Source organism: Strix uralensis, chromosome 16, assembly GCF_047716275.1.
Source record: "Strix uralensis isolate ZFMK-TIS-50842 chromosome 16, bStrUra1, whole genome shotgun sequence".
Taxonomy (NCBI): Eukaryota; Metazoa; Chordata; class Aves; order Strigiformes; family Strigidae; genus Strix; species Strix uralensis.
In genome coordinates, this window is record NC_133987.1 from 11,854,370 (window position 1) to 11,871,457 (window position 17,088).

At 41.2% G+C, this 17,088-nt stretch overlaps 1 protein-coding gene across 1 annotated transcript; it reads left to right on the top strand.

The window, feature by feature from the left end:
* Positions 1-423: 423 nt before the first annotated feature.
* Positions 424-16,885, top strand: CDR2 (cerebellar degeneration related protein 2). The gene is made up of 5 exons (XM_074885555.1): positions 424-692; positions 6,122-6,234; positions 10,941-11,089; positions 11,361-11,525; positions 12,731-16,885. The coding sequence occupies exons 1-5, from the start codon at positions 614-616 to the stop codon at positions 13,596-13,598; spliced, it is 1,374 nt and encodes a 457-aa protein (XP_074741656.1). The 5' UTR covers positions 424-613; the 3' UTR covers positions 13,599-16,885.
* Positions 16,886-17,088: the final 203 nt, after the last annotated feature.

Below are 17,088 nucleotides of genomic sequence, written 5' to 3' on the forward strand. Positions count from 1 at the left end.
CAACACGGGGCGACTAGGAGTCACGGCTTCCCCTACGTGCAGTGGCGCTGCCCCACCCCGGGCTGTGCCAGCTCTGCTCCGCCGCAGACCCCCCGGAATACCCCACAGCACCCGCTCTCCGCCATTAACCCTTCAGAGCCCCAGCAACCGCCGCCCCCTCCACAGGCACTAACCCACCTCCTCTAACTGGAGGCTGCGCAGCTGGATGCTGGGGCGGGGCGGAATTAGCCCGGGCCAACCTTCTCTTCGTTCTCATTGGTGGCTTGCTACGAATTCGCTTTGTGATTGGTAGAGATTCCTTTCGATCTGTCTGGCGGGCGGCTTCCCATTGGCCTCCCGCAGGGGAGGTGAGGGTGTTGTGTTTGAATCGCGGGGAGACGGGGGGCGGGTGGCTGTAGTTTGCCACGTTGCCGCCGGCGGCTTCGCGCAGCCCGACCAGAAGGGGGAGAGGTTCGGCAAAGTCCGGAAACGCTCGGCAATGGCCGGAGGCGGCTTTTAAGGAGAGGAGCGGCTGCCGGCTCGCCCTGCCCCGCCGTCGCTCGGTGCGAGGGGACTGGTTCGCGTGGGCGCTGCCGCCCGGTCCGCCTGCCGCGCCGTGAGGGGAAGGGGCGCGATGCTGGCCGACAGCCTGGTGGAGGAGTTCGAGATCCGCGAGGATGAGCCCTGGTACGACCAGCAGGACCTGCAGCAAGGTGAGCCGGGGCGGGGGAGAGGCGGTGGGCGGCGGGGTGCTGCTGCGGCGGGGGGCGTGTGAGGGAAGGGGCCGTGGCGAGGAGGGTGTGTGAGGGAAGGGGCCGTGGCGAGGAGGGTGTGTGAGGGAAGGGGCCGTGGCGAGGAGGGCGTGTGAGGGAAGGGGCCGTGGGGAGCCGCCGCGGGGGGCGTGTGAGGGCAGGGGCTGCGGCGAGGAGGGCGTGTGAGGGAAGGGGCCGCGGGGGGCGGTGAGGAGGGTGTGTGAGGGAAGGGGGTGGCGGACGGGCGCAGGGCACCGCCACAGCGGCGGAACGGAGCCTGGGGGGACGCCGGGCACTCGGGCGGGGCGGCGGGAAGGGCGTGAGGGGGCCGAGGCCGCCGGCGAGGGTCGCGGGGTGGCGGCGGGAGCGGGGCTTGTGCCGCCCCGCGAGTGTCGCAGCCGGGAGCCCGGGCTCCCCGCACGGCCGTGCTTCCCGCCGCCTTGGGCGCGTAGGCAGAGGGATCGCCGTTATCGATAAAGATTGCAGCCGTCTTTGTTTGACGGAAGGGGTTGCTGCAGCCGAGTGGAATCGTGCCTGGGCCCCTCTCCGCCCGGGAGGGAAGCGGCTCTCCGAAAAGTTGCACCTTGACAGGATAATAAAGCAGCTCTTGAGGGTAGGCGCTGGAAATAGCGGGCGCTGGAAGCATCGGGGTTGCTGTATTGCGCCCTGTTGAGCCTTTTTGTAAGGGCTTCCAGTCAATGAAGTTGTAAATGTGGCTATGCTCGATTAGTTGCAGATCCATTATTAAAAACTTTCTAAGTTTCCTTATTAAAATATACGAATAAGTACCCTGTGCATCATAATTATACATATATAGCTCCTGTATGTCGGTCTGTCAATAGGTCTTAAAAGACTATAAGCAAAAGGTAAATGCTAGTCCCATTTCAGAGATGAGGGAGTCACAGGAATATACCAAGTATAATTGCAGTAAAAATCTTCTACAGTCATGATATGGAAAGAATGTGCAATTTCCTTAAGAGCTTAGTGGCATTTATGACTGGTATTTACTTAGTTCTACTTTCTGTTATTAATCCCGAGTTCGTTTTAAAAGGCCAGCTTAAAGCTGTGAAGTGGCTTCCTGCAAACCTGCTCCAGCCATACGGTTTTTGAGTTCTTGGGATTGGTAGGTGCTCCTGGAGTATAAACAATAAAGAACGATACTTTCGAAAGCTCTTCCTCGCGAAGCAGTTTTCACACTGAGATCAGGCGTCTGACAGCAGAAACTTTTTTTGAGACAGGAATAGGTCTCTAATTGTATGCTTTGACTACAAAATAGCTGTTTGAAAGCTGTATTTAGGTACTCTTTGCTCAAAATAGATGTTTTCATGGCTCTAGGATACAAACCAATCAATTTAAATAAGATTCTGAAACTGTAGTTTGCTGTCAAAGGGAAGAGAGTAGAAAATTTGAAGACATGATTTAGCAGTTTTTACTATGTAAGTGTTTATGGGGTAGAAGACCTACAAAGAGACTTCACAGTGTATAGCAACTGACTTCATGCCTTATTGATGTTTCTTTAATTTCATATTTTAATTAAAATGAGTGAAATAATCACCATTTGGCTCTCTGCTGTGAGCTTTTAAGAAACAGTATTCCATTCTAGAGGTTAGTGCATTTTGAGGGTTGGCTAATGCTCTCTCAACATTTGAACAATCTTTTTCTGGGGATTATCTCTTTACAAGCCTAAATTGAAGTGACTGATAGCCTTGCCAAAAGGGAAAGGAGGAAAATAAACTGATGGGCAAATTGTAAGGAATTTCTTCTTTGCATTTCAGGAATGTTTGTTTAAATGTTCTGTTACACTTTATTCCTGGAGTCTGAAAGATACTCTTCCTTCTCCTAAGACTAAGCAATACCAATGTATGTAAACAGAGTAGTAAGAATGCTTAAGGATCAAGGTCTCTTGAAACTTTTCACAACCTAGTCAGTGCACATGTAAAAACTGAGTAGGTTTATGAGAAAACCTAGGTTGTAAAACCTTAGGAAGCACCCTGAAACAAGCTTGAAGTCCTTGTCAGCCAGTCTTTGAAATCTAAATTAGGGTAGGGTTTTGGAAAAACTTTGACAGTCTTTGTGTGCACCAAAAGCTTTTGCCTTAACAATGGAGGTGGGCTTTTCTGGCATGCTGTTCATGAGAACAGAATGCTCGTGGAATTCCTTTAAGGATGGGAACAGCCATCCTTGCTTCGGCAACATCCATGTTGTGCTGTAGCGTGCTGACCTTTGAAAAAGAATTTTTATACGACTGCTCTTTTTACATCTTGCTGTTCCTCACTTTAACAGAACAGAAGGCAGTCTGAACATGGAGTAAGAAATAGGAAGCTAAGTAAAAATTAAGAGTTTAATTTTATAGTTAGGTAAACTTCAACCAGGCTCACTTATATGTACCTTGCACTACTAATGCCTTTTGCTGTTGAAAAGAACAGGTTTATTTTTACATTGAAAATTATCTGAATCATTTTGTTAAGTGGGTTATGAAAAAGTAGAAGAGAAGGATTTTGGTACTGTTTTTTATTTTTTTCTCAATTATAGTAACACTGTCAGAAGAGATTGTGGAGAAGTGCTGCTAAGTGAGGGCTGTTTAATGTCACAGAAGACCTATTCTTGAAGTCTTGTTTTGGTTTAGAGATTTCTGATGGAGCTGTTAAAACACCAGTACAACTGATCTGATTTACTGAAATGAAGATCTTAAGATCTGAACGTATGCAGTTTGCATTATTAAAAACCTCCCTGCTTAGATCTTCATGGTGAAAAGGAAAAATGCGTGTCTGTGGCAGAACTTAGCTGTTACTTTACATAAATTTACAACAGAAAATGCAGTGTGCTTCTAGTATTGTACAGTAACTCCTGAGAAATGGGAATTAACCATTTTCCCTCTGTATCTAGAGAACATATATATTGCACATCTCATTCTTAAAATTTGCTCATTATAGGGCTTATAGGTACTTAACAATGTAGAAAAATGGACACTAAGCAAATTCTTAATTTTAGAAGAGGTGAAATTCTTTCGCAGTTCTTGCTTTCTCTGGGGATAGCAGTTAGGGTTTTATTGCATGTTCCTGAGCTCTTCCACTTGTATTCTCCCCCTCAGAAACAAATTGCCTTAATTACAAAATAGCATGCTTCTCCCATAGTAACTCATTTGTGTTTCTGCCATTCTAAAGAACAGAATGAGTGTGTAAGTATAATGACATGAATTCTATTACTCACATTGTATTCAAAGTACCGTGTGGTACGTGCTACTTGATTTAGTAGATGAGGGGGCATTTAAGAATGAAACTATCAACTCCTAAATGTACTTAAACATCAAAACAAACTTTCACTTTGGGAAGGGAAATGGCAGCAAGTAATGCTATTATGCATTATGTCTTTAACATAATCTTAAATCCTCTCTAAAGCTCTTATTCTACTGTTAAAATAAAAGAATGGACTACTTAGTCTTTGCCTCAAATGATGCCAGTATTGTTGACTAGCTTTAAAGATTGTGGCTTCTAGTGAAGATTTGTGTAGTATGGGAACCTGTGGATCAGGACTCCATTTTATACAGGACGACAGATTCACTGGATTTGAAGACTATATTGTATTCTGTAATCTGATAGAACAAACAACTTGCTATTTGGGAGTTACTCTGTCTATGAGTAAACAATGTACAATCTCTGTTTGAAAATGGGAAAAACTTAAGCAGGACACCTTAAGGTTTCCTTATCCAAGTATTTTAAACCCCAGCTCTAGAACAGGCTGTGTTTCTTAACAAGTGCTATGTGAGGATAAACCCGTAAGTATAGATCAGTCCGCCATGTGCCTCCTAGTCATGCATCTTTTGAAACTGCAAGGAACTCCCATGCAGTGTGACTTGTTTCAAATAATTTTTGTGGCATTTATTCTAAGAATCTGACCTTAAGGTAGGAAACAATGCACTGTAGCTGTAAAGAATACCACAGCTGTTGTTTTGCTAGAATTGGACATCTACAACTTAATAGACAAATGCTCCTACTCACTTGTCCTTGTAAGTCTGAATTTGGTCTTTGGCTTATGTGTGTAGATGGAGTAATCATTTTGGACAGGCTGCCAGACTGAAGGTTAGCACAGAGCAATCTTGGAACAGTGTTCTATCTGTTACAATGACTAGCTGATAAGATAATTGGGAAAGGACAGGAAAGAGGTAAGATAACATGTTAAAACAAGGGCATCTTAATCAAATGAAAATGGAATGTGTTTTCTCATTTAGCTGATGCTAATTTAGATGATGCAATACATGTCTCATTAATTTAAGTCTTCTTGAAGTGAAACTGAGTTTTTCTTGACTTTTCTTCTGTCTCTTTCCCATTAGTGATGCTAGTTCTATGTGAAAACTAACAAGATTGTATTGCATGCATGCAGGAGACAACCTGGTCATAGTCCAGGTGATGGGAAGGAGGTGGAAGATCAGAGATTTTCAGAAATCTGTTGGATTCTTAACATGTAATAAACTGCATAGAGTAATCACAATTTTAGCAGTAACACCAAGATTTGTTTCTTTGTCGCATTATGTTAGCTTTTAAATTACACATCTTTAAACATAATAATATAGAATATCTAGCACTACTGATGCTGTTGAACAAATATCAAGCTTCCCTCTAGAAAGGAACTGAGTGTTCAGATGACTTATTTCTTAATTTGAAACAACTACAGTCACTGCACCCTGGAGGTGATTGAAAATGACTGAAGTGAAATTGAGATTAAGTGCCTGAGAACAAATGACATTTAAAATCATGTTTTGGAGCACAGAAAACAATTCTTGTCTCCTAGGTTTATGAGCTTGAAAAGCAGAATAGCTACATTTCTTTATCAGTTTTATGTCTTTTGATATTATTGTTTCACCATAAAAAGCATCTGAAGCTTTCATTTAGCACTTTGATCCTGTATGACCCGAGCTCCTTGGTGAAAGAGTAATGGGGAAGAATAGCAAAGTAAATAAGAGTGCAGTCACCTTTGGCCTGGGTCTAGCCTGATGAACATTTACAGGGTCTTTTATGCTTATTCTTCTAAAATATGAGTGCTGTAAACATGAAGTGTAGCTGACAGACACCTTCGGTAGAGATGCTGGTGCAGTACTAGGCAGATGGTGGGAAGTGAAGATGGCTGGATGTGTCTGACCTGTGGCTGAAGGACCAAAGGAACTAAGGAAGCTTCATGAAATAAGAGTATCTTCTAGGTTTCAGGACTGACTTAGACTTGCATTATAGATGGTATATGAATGTTCTACTTAAGCTAACTTTCTTTTTGGGTCCTGGAAATAAAGCAGTTATGACAGCAATAAAAAAATGACCAAGTATATGGTTAAAATGCTTTACAATTAGATTATATTACTGGCTCTATAACTTACATGCAAACGTGATTTCTTTGTTTAGATCTTCACCTTGCTGCTGAGCTTGGGAAGACACTACTGGACCGTAACACTGAACTAGAAGAATCTTTACAGCAAATGTATGCAACAAATCAGGAACAACTGCAGGAGATAGAGGTAAATGTTTAAGGGATCCAAGTGTTAAGGCACCTATACCTGCAACATAATAGTTGAGATCAATACAGAAGTTGAGATCTAAATTTCTTGACACCTGATGGACACTTTAAAGAAAAATACTACACAATCTTTAACCACTTCTCCTACTTTGAGAATTTGAGGACCTGTATAGGCTTGATCATAGTTAGAACTGTTTGTCTGATTACCGGAAGCTTTGTGCCATTAAACTTCATGTTGGATTTGGCTTGTTTAATGACAGCTAGTATTTTTCTTTATCTACAGAAAAGTTATTTTTTATTTTATTGCTAAACTTTGCTGACCTTGCCAGGTAAAATGACATTATATGATGATAAATTAATAATTTAAATTATTATATTAAAATGTTAGTGGTTATAGCACTGAAATTTAAATGCTAGTAAGTGCAGGAGAGAGATTTAAGTAAAATCTGAGGATATGTACTTCCACTAACCTGAGCTGTGGTAAATGGAACTAAAGTCTACTTCAATTTAAAAAAACCCATAAACAAAAGAACAAAAAACAGCAGCAAAACCAGACACTTAAATAGTATCTAAATACAGGACGTAGTGGATATATTGTTCTGTATTTTCCAGGATTAAAAAAAATCCATAATTGCCCTTTCAAAACCACTCATCTTTGTGTTACTTGGTGGAAAAACCTGGCCATTTTTGGCTTTTTTTTTTTAATATTGCTTGAGTTCTTGCAGACCTAGCATTTGTCAGCATAATGATTTTTTTCTCAGCTATTAGAGGGCAATGCATGGTCTCTAATAATTAAATTATTAAATATTCAGTACTTTGCTGACTGACAACATACTGGAAATGTAGTCAGCATTTCAGTTAGGTTCTGCTGTGAATCATAGGGAATGGCCTGACTGGTACACACTAGATTTTTACAAAATCTGAGTTCCTTTGTGCAAGCAGTACTTATGCAGTTATGGACGCTGGGTGGATTTTGTACAACTGCCACTTAAGATTTAAATCCCTTATCATTGTAATGGTAACAGGTAACTTAAAGAATCCTAAGCTTAATACTTACAGATATATAGGTGACTGATATATAGGTGTCTTTATAGTAGTCATGTTAACACAAATGCACCATTTTTATGAGGTGATGCACAATTTCTGGGTGCAGGTCATTTTCTTTTTGATAAGATACTTCTGTTTTATACCTCATACTTTGGCTTTCTCCTCTATTATATGCTAAATGTCATCTTTGTTATCCTATTTGTTCTGTGATACAATGATTGGAATGGCTGATATTTATGTTAGTGCTGCAGCATTACAAAAATATATATTTACTTATGCAGAGACTTGAAATAACTCATTGCCATTAATGGTTTTTATACAAAGATTAATTCTTAAGATCTAGAGAGGACAAACACTTCAAAGTGCTATACAAATGCTGTTCTACTTAAGGTTCAACACCTGTATGAACAACCACGTTTAAGGAAGTGTTTAACATGGTTACAACACCCCTGTTGAAATAACACTGCATAACGTTGTGATAGGTAACTCATCTGGCTCAATGAGTGTAGCTACTTAATAAGCAGCTGTATTTTCATGCTGTCTTAAAATATTATTGAAATAATACATTTATATTAATGTTGAAATGTATTATTGCTAAGCTGCATTCATTTATAAAAATAGCCTAGTGCTATTAAGGATGTAATATCCTGTTGGTTTATTTGCTTAAGCTTTTTTGGTGGGTTAGCACTGATTGACTACATAAGAGACCTTCAGCACCAGGAAGTGGCCAGAAGTGTCCTTCCAGCAGTGATCTATAGTTGGGGTGTTGCAGGGTCAGGTATTCCAGGTTCAGACAACTTCAGATGGTGACAGACTAATTTATTTTCTCAATATCTTACTTTGCTTAGCCAATCAAACCAAGTCAAGACTTGTGCAATACTATTCTTTGAAGGCTTTATCTGATACCTCTTTCCTCTCTTTACTGTTCTCCCCCAGCATGCATTAGAGTGTGTATTGGGTTGTCCTATTAGCTCCCTCCAAGAGGAGGGATAGAGAGGTGGGAGAACAGTTTTTGTGATGCTTCTGACATAAGTAGTGCCTGCACCTTTATTTGCCCAACTTACTTTCTTGAGTCAAAGAACCTGTAGACTGTACTTGTATCTGCTGTAATAACACAGTCTTCCCAGTTCCACCACCTGTCTTAAACTTGTGTCTTTTCCCAGTGCAGTTTAAAAGTGTATTAGCAACTCAAAACATTTCTTCCTTCGAAGAAGTCTCTCTTGCATCTGGATTTCTGGTAGAAGAGAGAAAATCAAATTAACCCCTTCTTCAAATACCCAGAGAGAACCTCAAGATGGAGGAACTGAATGTATTAGCTTACTGGCAGAAGGGATTGTTACAGCAATTCACTGAAACAAATAGGAATAAAATTAGCATATGCAAAGTGCAGTACTACTTTTCAGCTTGTAAAAGCAGTTCAGTCAGTTATTTTCATACCTATATTTCTGTTTTCTGTGGGAATGCAGGATATCCCACTGCACAGGATAGATGTGCAAGTGGCACATACAGTCTCTATTCTTGATTTCCCCCCCCAAATATTCAAGTGCTTGTCTTTGTAACCTAAAGGTGATCTTTCAGCTGTTCCTGTAGCTACTCTGCTGCATTTTTGACTAGCTTTTTCAGTGTAGTATATTGGCGTAAGTCCTTGTGGGGTTTTTTTCCCTATTAATTCACATTTTTTGAGTAGCAAAATCTAGAACTCACTAAGAAATCATTCTGAAATATGGTACTCTCTTGTCTGCATGGAAAAGGAAGGGTCAAAGGTTTTGCAATGCTTAAGATTACATCTAATATATTAAACGCTAACGTATTAAGCGTTTTACAGCCTTGGATCATTATATCTGACCTCTGTGCTGACACGTGTGCCACTAACTAATCATTGTAGATGTAGTAAACGCTGGATTGAAAGGACAACTTTATTCGGGTCTGAATCTTGGCACTCCAACTTCAGAAATACTGACACTCTCCTTTTATCATGTGGTAGAATGCAAGAAGTCTCAACTGCTGCTTCATGTTAGGTGCTTAGTTGCAGGGGAGGTGGAATAAATGTGAACTTCTCAAGTATTTATTACCACATCTATACTTTGTTTTGGTGGCCTGGTTATACCAGGCCAACTTGACCCCAGCACTAAAGACAATGGAGACGCAAAGTGGAGAAAATGGTGCTTCACCTCTTCCATTCATCTAAAACTTCTGCAAAAGCCCATTGCAGTAAGTGGTAACATCTAATTCTGGCATCAAAGTCCTGGTTTCTGTGCTTAGCCATGCAGGTGTTCCTGAAGAAAATCTGAAAATCTCCAGCTCCTTCCCAGAATAACTAATAGGGAAAGTTAATCTGCAGTGGGTCACATTGAGATTCTGCTGCTAATCCATGTACTATTTTTGTGTAAATCCTCTGTCATGTGCACACAGGCTACAAAAGGATCTAGCCAACTGCTACCATGTTGATCTTCTAGAATTCTGTCTGTAGCAGTTACCAGCCCTAGATTAACTTATTACCTGTTCTTAAATTGCCTAAAATGTAAACCCATCAATCTTTTAATGAGGTAAAAGGTTAAGTAGAATATTGGAAGGTTTCAGTATGTAACAGTACTACATAAAGAGAAGTAATTCTGCCTAGAAGTCTGCTGGGTGTTCCTACTTGAAGTTTACTTTTCAGTAAGTAGCATGTAGTAATACACAATATATTGCAAGAAATAAATTCAATGTAAGAACAAAGTATTTCAGATTTAAAGGGTTAGGTTTTTTGTTCAAGTCTGTCTGATACAAACTCTTGTGTGGATTTTTAGAACTGGATCAGTCATGTCCTGGGTGGGACAATAAAAGACACTTGTATTAAGAGCCTTAGGTGATTGTTAACTACTCTTAGACTGAGAATTCCAAGCTTTCTGACATTATTCAAGAAACTTAACAGCCTATGCTCTTAATTGTAAAACTAAAGAGGATTAAAATGAGAATACTTCATGTGGAGTCTTATTTAAAAAAAAAAAAAAAGGCAGGAGACCTTTATTTGGGATTACAGTAACTGGAATAGTTCTCTGTAGGTAATTGAATTAATTCAGTAATTTGATTGTACTTCCTGACACATAGTAGCCCACACATTGTCTTAGCTGTGACCACAACCTAAATTCTGTTCTACTGAACCTAATGCTGCCTCAGACTGGAAGAACTTAGGTCAGCTGAAAAGAAACTTAATTATGGATGGTGCTACCCAGTATTTCAGTTTTAATGCTGAGAAAATTGTTGGGTCAACACTTAGAAAATTTCTGTTGAAGCCCACTGCAACTTTTAGAAGGACTCAGTGGATAGTTAAGGGCTGTGTTGAAGTCTGGATTCAAGGCTCTATCAGTGACGACTGCAGTACAGCCAAACCCAATCCAGAAGGCTTGGGTACTGGCAAAAGTCTAGGTGCAGCAAGGACAGAGAAACCCAGCTCCTCTGGGTGAAAGGCTGGTTGATGAGTGGGAGTTGACCTCCATGACAGAGGCAAGCTGGCTGGGATACTGGTAGAGCCTTTTCAACTGAACACTTAGCAAAGCAACCACTGGAATCTACATTTCTGAAACTTATTAGTTTCTCTATGAATGTGAATAAAAATGCCAAATAGTAGTCCTGTCTTTGTTTCAAGTGTAAACTAGTAACATCAATACTGTCTTGCAGTACCTCACAAAGCAAGTGGAGCTCTTGCGTCAGATGAATGATCAGCATGCAAAAGTCTATGAACAGCTGGATGTGACAGCAAGAGAACTAGAAGACACTAATCAAAAACTAGTTGTGGAGAGTAGAGCTTCACAACAAAAGATACTAAGGTAACAGACTTATACTAGATCCCCACACCCCCCCCCGCAGCTGATAATATGAAAAAGAGCAGTCCAAGTGTATTTGTGTAGTTATTGGGTGGCTGTCTCTGTCTAGTGGTGTTCTACAATCCTGCTAAATTGAAAGGATCACTTTATTTAAAGGTCTCTTGGGGCCAAAGAGCAGCCTTCAGAGAAGAAACTACAGTATGAGGGGATGGGAAATTCCCATGTCCTTGACTAAACACTCAAATGTTTTTAACAGCAGTCCTTCACCTTTTAGCTTGACAGAGACTATTGAAAATCTGCAAACACACATAGATGACCTGCAACGACAAGTAGAAGAACTGAAAAAGTCTGGACGAGGCCGGATGAACCATGAGAGATCTGACCAGCCAAGATCAATGCATAGTTTTTCATGTTTGAAGGAGCTCTATGACCTTCGCCAGTAAGACTTTTTATGTTGTATAGCAAAGAGAATACTGAAATTATTTTAAGCAAAGCTTTAAAAACTAAGACACACAAGTACAGCTGTCAAACAAGCTACCAGAAAAAGATCTAATGTTCTCAACTAGCAAATACCTGCACAGTCCTGCACTGTGTGGTGTTGCCACTGCTTCTGGCACACTTCTAGATCACATTACTCTTTGTGCAAGAGGAACTGCAGGTACCACCTTCTGTCTTGAAAGGTTCTCTCCTAAAGTCTCCAACCATATCAAATTGTAACCTAGAAAGCTTACAGCAATTTGCACCCCACTTTTTTTCCATCAGATAAAAGCATACACACAGATAATCAGAAAAACAAACATCCTAAATGCAAAATATTTTCTGTAACTTACCCTTTCCTTGGATGTCTATGGATATTTTCTCTTCAAGGAAGGCAGGATTCCTGCAGTAGCTTTCCTGAACTTAAGCTGGTTAAAATGATGCTTAAGCTGGTAAAATGGTGCCTGGAGCTCTGGGCTGCTTTTTTAATTTAGAGCAGTTTTGCCCATCAGGACAATCACCTGGGGTAAAAGCTGAATAGCTTCAATCCTAGAAGGGAATTTCCTAAGTGAAGCACCTCCACAGACAGGCAGAACAGGCTTTTGTGTCTGGGCTTCAGCACTACGTGGAGGTAAGACTGTAGAATAAATCTGTATGACTAAAAAGAAGTTATTTCTTGACAATTCAAAAGATAAGTGGATTCCTTCAAACTGCCAAAGGCTTGTGGAAATACCAGCCTACAGAATTGCCTTGTCAATTTTCAGGCTTGTTTTCCAAAATCAATAATGACAAAAGTCACACAAGAGTGGAGTGCTGCAGAAAAAATCTGAGTGTCAGACAAAGTATTGCATGATACATGGAGGCAATGTTTATTTAAACTTAAATTGTAGGTCTAGTTATTCAATAAGCTTATCTGTAACTTGAAACTGTTAATGAGCTGCCATCCTGCTTAAGCTGTGAGGCTTGATTTGATGGCACTTAAGTATTTACAAACTCTGTTCTGATTATTAAATCGACTGATAGGTCAGTCCAATGACTGCTGTGTATACTTGGAGGTGTGTTAGCACACAGTTCAAATCGGTCATTAGTTACCCAGGACAGGAAAAGCTGAGGAGGTGTGGTCAGCTGTACTTCCTACATTTGATGATACTTACTTTGTTTCTGCAGGTATTTTGTTTATGATCATGTGTTTGCAGAAAAGATTACTTCGATGGATAGTCAGCTAAGTCCTCTAGAAGAAGAAAATGAGAACTTGAAAAAAGCAGTTACAGTTCTGCAAGCCCAACTTAACCTAGAAAAAGAGAAGAGGGTAACAATGGAAGAGGAATATAGTCTTATGGTGAAAGAGAACTGTGACCTTGAACAGAGGCTTGTTGATACAGACTTGTATCGGGCTCGTGCAGAGGAGTTAGAAGCGGAAGTAGCTGAAATGCGACAAATCCTTCAGTCTGAAAACACACTCCATAATGCAGAGAAATTGGTGCCGGAATCCTTTTTCATTTCATTCAAGGAATCTTTAGAAAGGGAGCTTGGTCAGAGCCCAGCAGATGATGGACTTCTGACTGTATCGGAGCTTGAGAAGAAGGCACTGAAACGGAGCAGCAGTGAATCTTTCCTAAGCAGTGCTGCAGGGGGGGACATCCTAAGGGGCCACGAAGAAACGTGTATTAGGAGAGCTGAAGCTGTGAAGCAGCGAGGAATCTCTGTACTTAATGAAGTTGATGCGCAGTATAATGCTTTGAAAGTGAAGTATGAGGAACTTTTGAAGAAGTGTCAAATGGATGAAGATTCTTTGAAACACAAGGCTGTACAAACGCTGAAGCAGTATTCCAAAGACCTACATGTGGGCAATACCCAGTGTGATCTTTCAGCTAGCAATCAAGAATTTGCAAATGTGGAGCTAAGTGACTCTCCCACAAATGCTCTTCCTGAATATAAAGCACTCTTCAAGGAAATTTTTAGCTGTATCAGAAAAACAAAGGAAGAAATAGATGAACACAGAGCTAAGTACAAGTCCCTCTCCTCTCAGCCATAACATTGGACATGCTGCTGCTGAGTTTTCTGTTGATGACTGATCTGTTAGTCAAGAAGGGGAAAACGTTTATATGAGTGTCAGAAGACCCCTTATACTGATGTATTTCTTGAGCACTCAAAATGAATGTTTTGAATTGGCTTGTAGACCTATAGTTAACAAGCTAGTTAGTTAACAGCTAGTCTCCCTGTACCTATGTAGCAATAGATTTTATGTTGTTTAGCACTGTCACACAAACTAGTGGTTGTAAAGCAAACAAGTGTCATAGCTTAATATTACTACTTCACACTACACTTAATCTCTGGCCAGAGCAGTAACTGACACTAGTTTCCTTAGTCCACTTCAAAAATAACAGAGCTAAGAGATCTGTGCTGTATTTCTCACAAGGAACTAAACACAAGACTGCGGCTTCCTTTGGTTCGCAGTGACAATCTAGCCCTGCACTCCGAGGATGTAGAAAATGACCACAAAGCGAGCCCCTGACTGCTCTTGGGGCAGCCTCTCCTCGATTCTCAAGCATGAAGCTGGCAGTCTAGCTGAACTTGCTTTGGCAGGAAGGTGGAGAGCTGGCACAGCAGCTGCACTGTGCTTGGGTTAAGCTAATACCATGTTTTCACATGCACTAAGCTCTCCCACAGATTAGTATAAATGTCGTCCTACTAAGAAAGGATTTGATGTAAAGTTTGCGTGGCTGTTTAGGTATGGTTTCTTATGTAGGGCACTTTGTCTTAAGGCAAGATACTGTGAATTGATTCATGTGTGTTATTTGGGACCTACTGTTCTTTGGTGGAATGTCTGCAAAGTACATTTTTATGTGTATTTGGTAAGATAGAAAGTTGCAGTTTAGCTATTTAACTTTAGTAGTAGCATCGACATAGTGGAATAGCTTTTAATCTTACATACCACAAGCTCCCAAGTGCTTGAAGAAGATGGGCCAGATAAAACCTGAGCGTATTGTTTTGTCTATTGCTTCCAGTGTCGGCTTGTGTGGACCTATTCCATGCTGCCTGGGGGTGGGAGGATGGACACAACACTGCCAGAACATACCCTACTGCAGACAGGGATCAGCTCTTGTTCTTCCTCTCCTCCTCCACTCCCTAATAGTAATTCATATGTATTCTGAAAAACAAAGAACAGGGAGAAGTATGTTCTTTAAAACTGCTTCAAAGTATGAAGAAAACAAAGGCTGAGAGGTAAAGGGGGGGCGGGGGGGAAGGCACAATGAAAGGTGACATCCTTTCCTTATAAAGGGTCTCGTAGCTTAATTTGGTCAGTTGTTCTTGGGAGTCGACTTCCTGCCTGTCTGGGTTGCTGCGATGTACCAGTTGATGCAGAACACTGACAGCTTCTCAGTTTTAGTTCAGGGGCTGCTGCTGCAGTTCCGCCTGCCCTGCGTCCTGCCCTCTTACGCTCGTGTATAGCTGTCCTTCAGTTGCAGTATTAAGACTTCATATTGTGGGAGTTTCTCTAAAACATGTATTGCATTCTGAAAGTTATTTAAAAATGGGAATCTGAATCTTGTGAGTATTTTTCTAAGCAAATAAATAATCCAGTCAAGCTCCATGTGTAACTAGTAATTATGCCCATCTGTGCCAGTCAGATGGTACCTGCATTATCTAGCCTTGCCAGCTTTCCTACAGAGCTCAGATGGAATTCCCATTAAATTTGTATTTTAAAAGGGTTATGCTACATGGAAAAGGATAGGCCTGTCTAGGTTAGAAATCCAGAGGGAACCAAGTAGTTTCTCCTCATTGTTGTGGTGTTTGTCAGTGCTGTTCAAAAAGGAGGGGGGGAAACAAAAGGCAGAAGAGCTGCTGTTCTGCCATCAGGGTAACTGTACTGTCACTGTTTCCCTAACCAGAAGACATATAAAAGCAATTCTGAATTTTTGGTTAAATAGGTGATCTTTGGTGGTTTATTACTGTTGGCTGATGTAGAGCACTTTCATATATACCATTTTTATGCTTTAAAAATAGCAAAAATGTTCTTAGATTTCCACACCACTACTTGATTCTTCTGTAATGTAACAAGCCATTGCTAAGCTCTGGCTGTACTGTACTTTAACACTTAACTGCACATATTGTGCAATAAAAAACTCCAAGGCTGGGTTCTTTCATAACTTCTCTTGGACGGTGCTTTTCCCGGAGAGACTTTACAGCCACAGCCACAGCTAACACTGTGGCACCAGGGCTGTACTGGGGAAGTGTCAGCCACGGGTGTGCGCAACAAACCAAGACAAAGGCTGCAAAAGCTGCCTGAACTTAAATCACCTCCCACTTACATTGATGTCATTAATAAACTACACTAGCTTATTAATAAAGGTAGAGTTTAAGCAGTTTAAAAATAGATGTTTTCCACAGAAATGTGAAATGCCATAACAATATTCTTAGCCAATCTTACCTGGATTAACTACCTTAATCTGCTTATTTTGGTCAACAACTCAACTCGGTCTTTTCTGAACCTAAGTAGATGAAATTAATAGAATCTCCTTGAGCTTCTCATGTGATGGAAATTATAGTAAAGAACGTGACCAGTAGAGTAACCACGTTCTACAGTGCTGATGGTTGGACGTTCCTTATCTTACTGCAGTTAGGCTCCAGTGATGAACCTGTAACCCCGCCGGGTTACCGTACCTCGGCAGCAGGCCCTTCGCTTGGCAGCTGCCCCAGGCACTCCCAAAGAACACGATGCAAGCAGAGCGATGTCGAGCAGTTTGCCATCTACCTCTAGCCTCTACTAAAACAGTCCTGACTTCTCCTTCCTCCGTAAGCCTTCAGGCTATACAAGGAGTGGGGGCAGCTTCTGTTTCTTCTTAGACAAACACAAGGCGGGGTAGAATTGACCTTCAAGATAAAATTTTATTTAAAAAATTACACAAAATAGAGGTTTTACATTGTTGCCATGTGATAACTACAGCTGGATGCCTTCCAGAGGGTGCACTCAGTTACTTACCTCGCTGTATTTGCATACAGTAATGCAAAAACCCCCTCAAACAAAACCCCCACCAATAAAAGAAACCCAGCAGTTGTTCCACATCTGTTTCAACTGTAGGTACTTTGCCAAATCACTCGTTTCACAGACACCAGGTGAGAACAGTTGCTATGTAGTACAGAGTTCACAGACAGGGACTTTGTTCCCCCCTCCCGAGCCTGTCGTTTCCACGAACATGACTTTTTCTAAGGAGGGCTGCAAGGGAGAGCATCTAGGTATTTAACAAAAACTGGGAGGTTTGTAAACAAATTTAATTTATTGGCATTACTTACAAAATAAAGTATTAGACCATGATTTTCCATCATGTCTGTGTCAGTATATGGTTTTATTTTTTTATATTGAAACAGACGAGAATTGAAATACATTAGAAATCCCCAATTAATCGAGCTGCAGACAGGGTCCCGGTTGCTTCCTAGTTGCTCTCGCGCCTCGGCAGCCATGCAAACACGTGTGTGAGTGTGTTGGGATGGGAGGGACTGTCTGCAATGCCCACGTGCCCCAA

Excerpts from the sequence above, each read along its gene's own strand:
- CDR2 (XM_074885555.1), top strand. The coding sequence starts at position 614 with ATGCTGGCCGACAGCCTGGTGGAGGAGTTCGAGATCCGCGAGGATGAG. Across the intron at positions 11,090-11,360 it reads TCACAACAAAAGATACTAAG|CTTGACAGAGACTATTGAAA; the intron begins GTAACAGACTTA and ends TTCACCTTTTAG. Across the intron at positions 11,526-12,730 it reads GAGCTCTATGACCTTCGCCA|GTATTTTGTTTATGATCATG; the intron begins GTAAGACTTTTT and ends TTGTTTCTGCAG.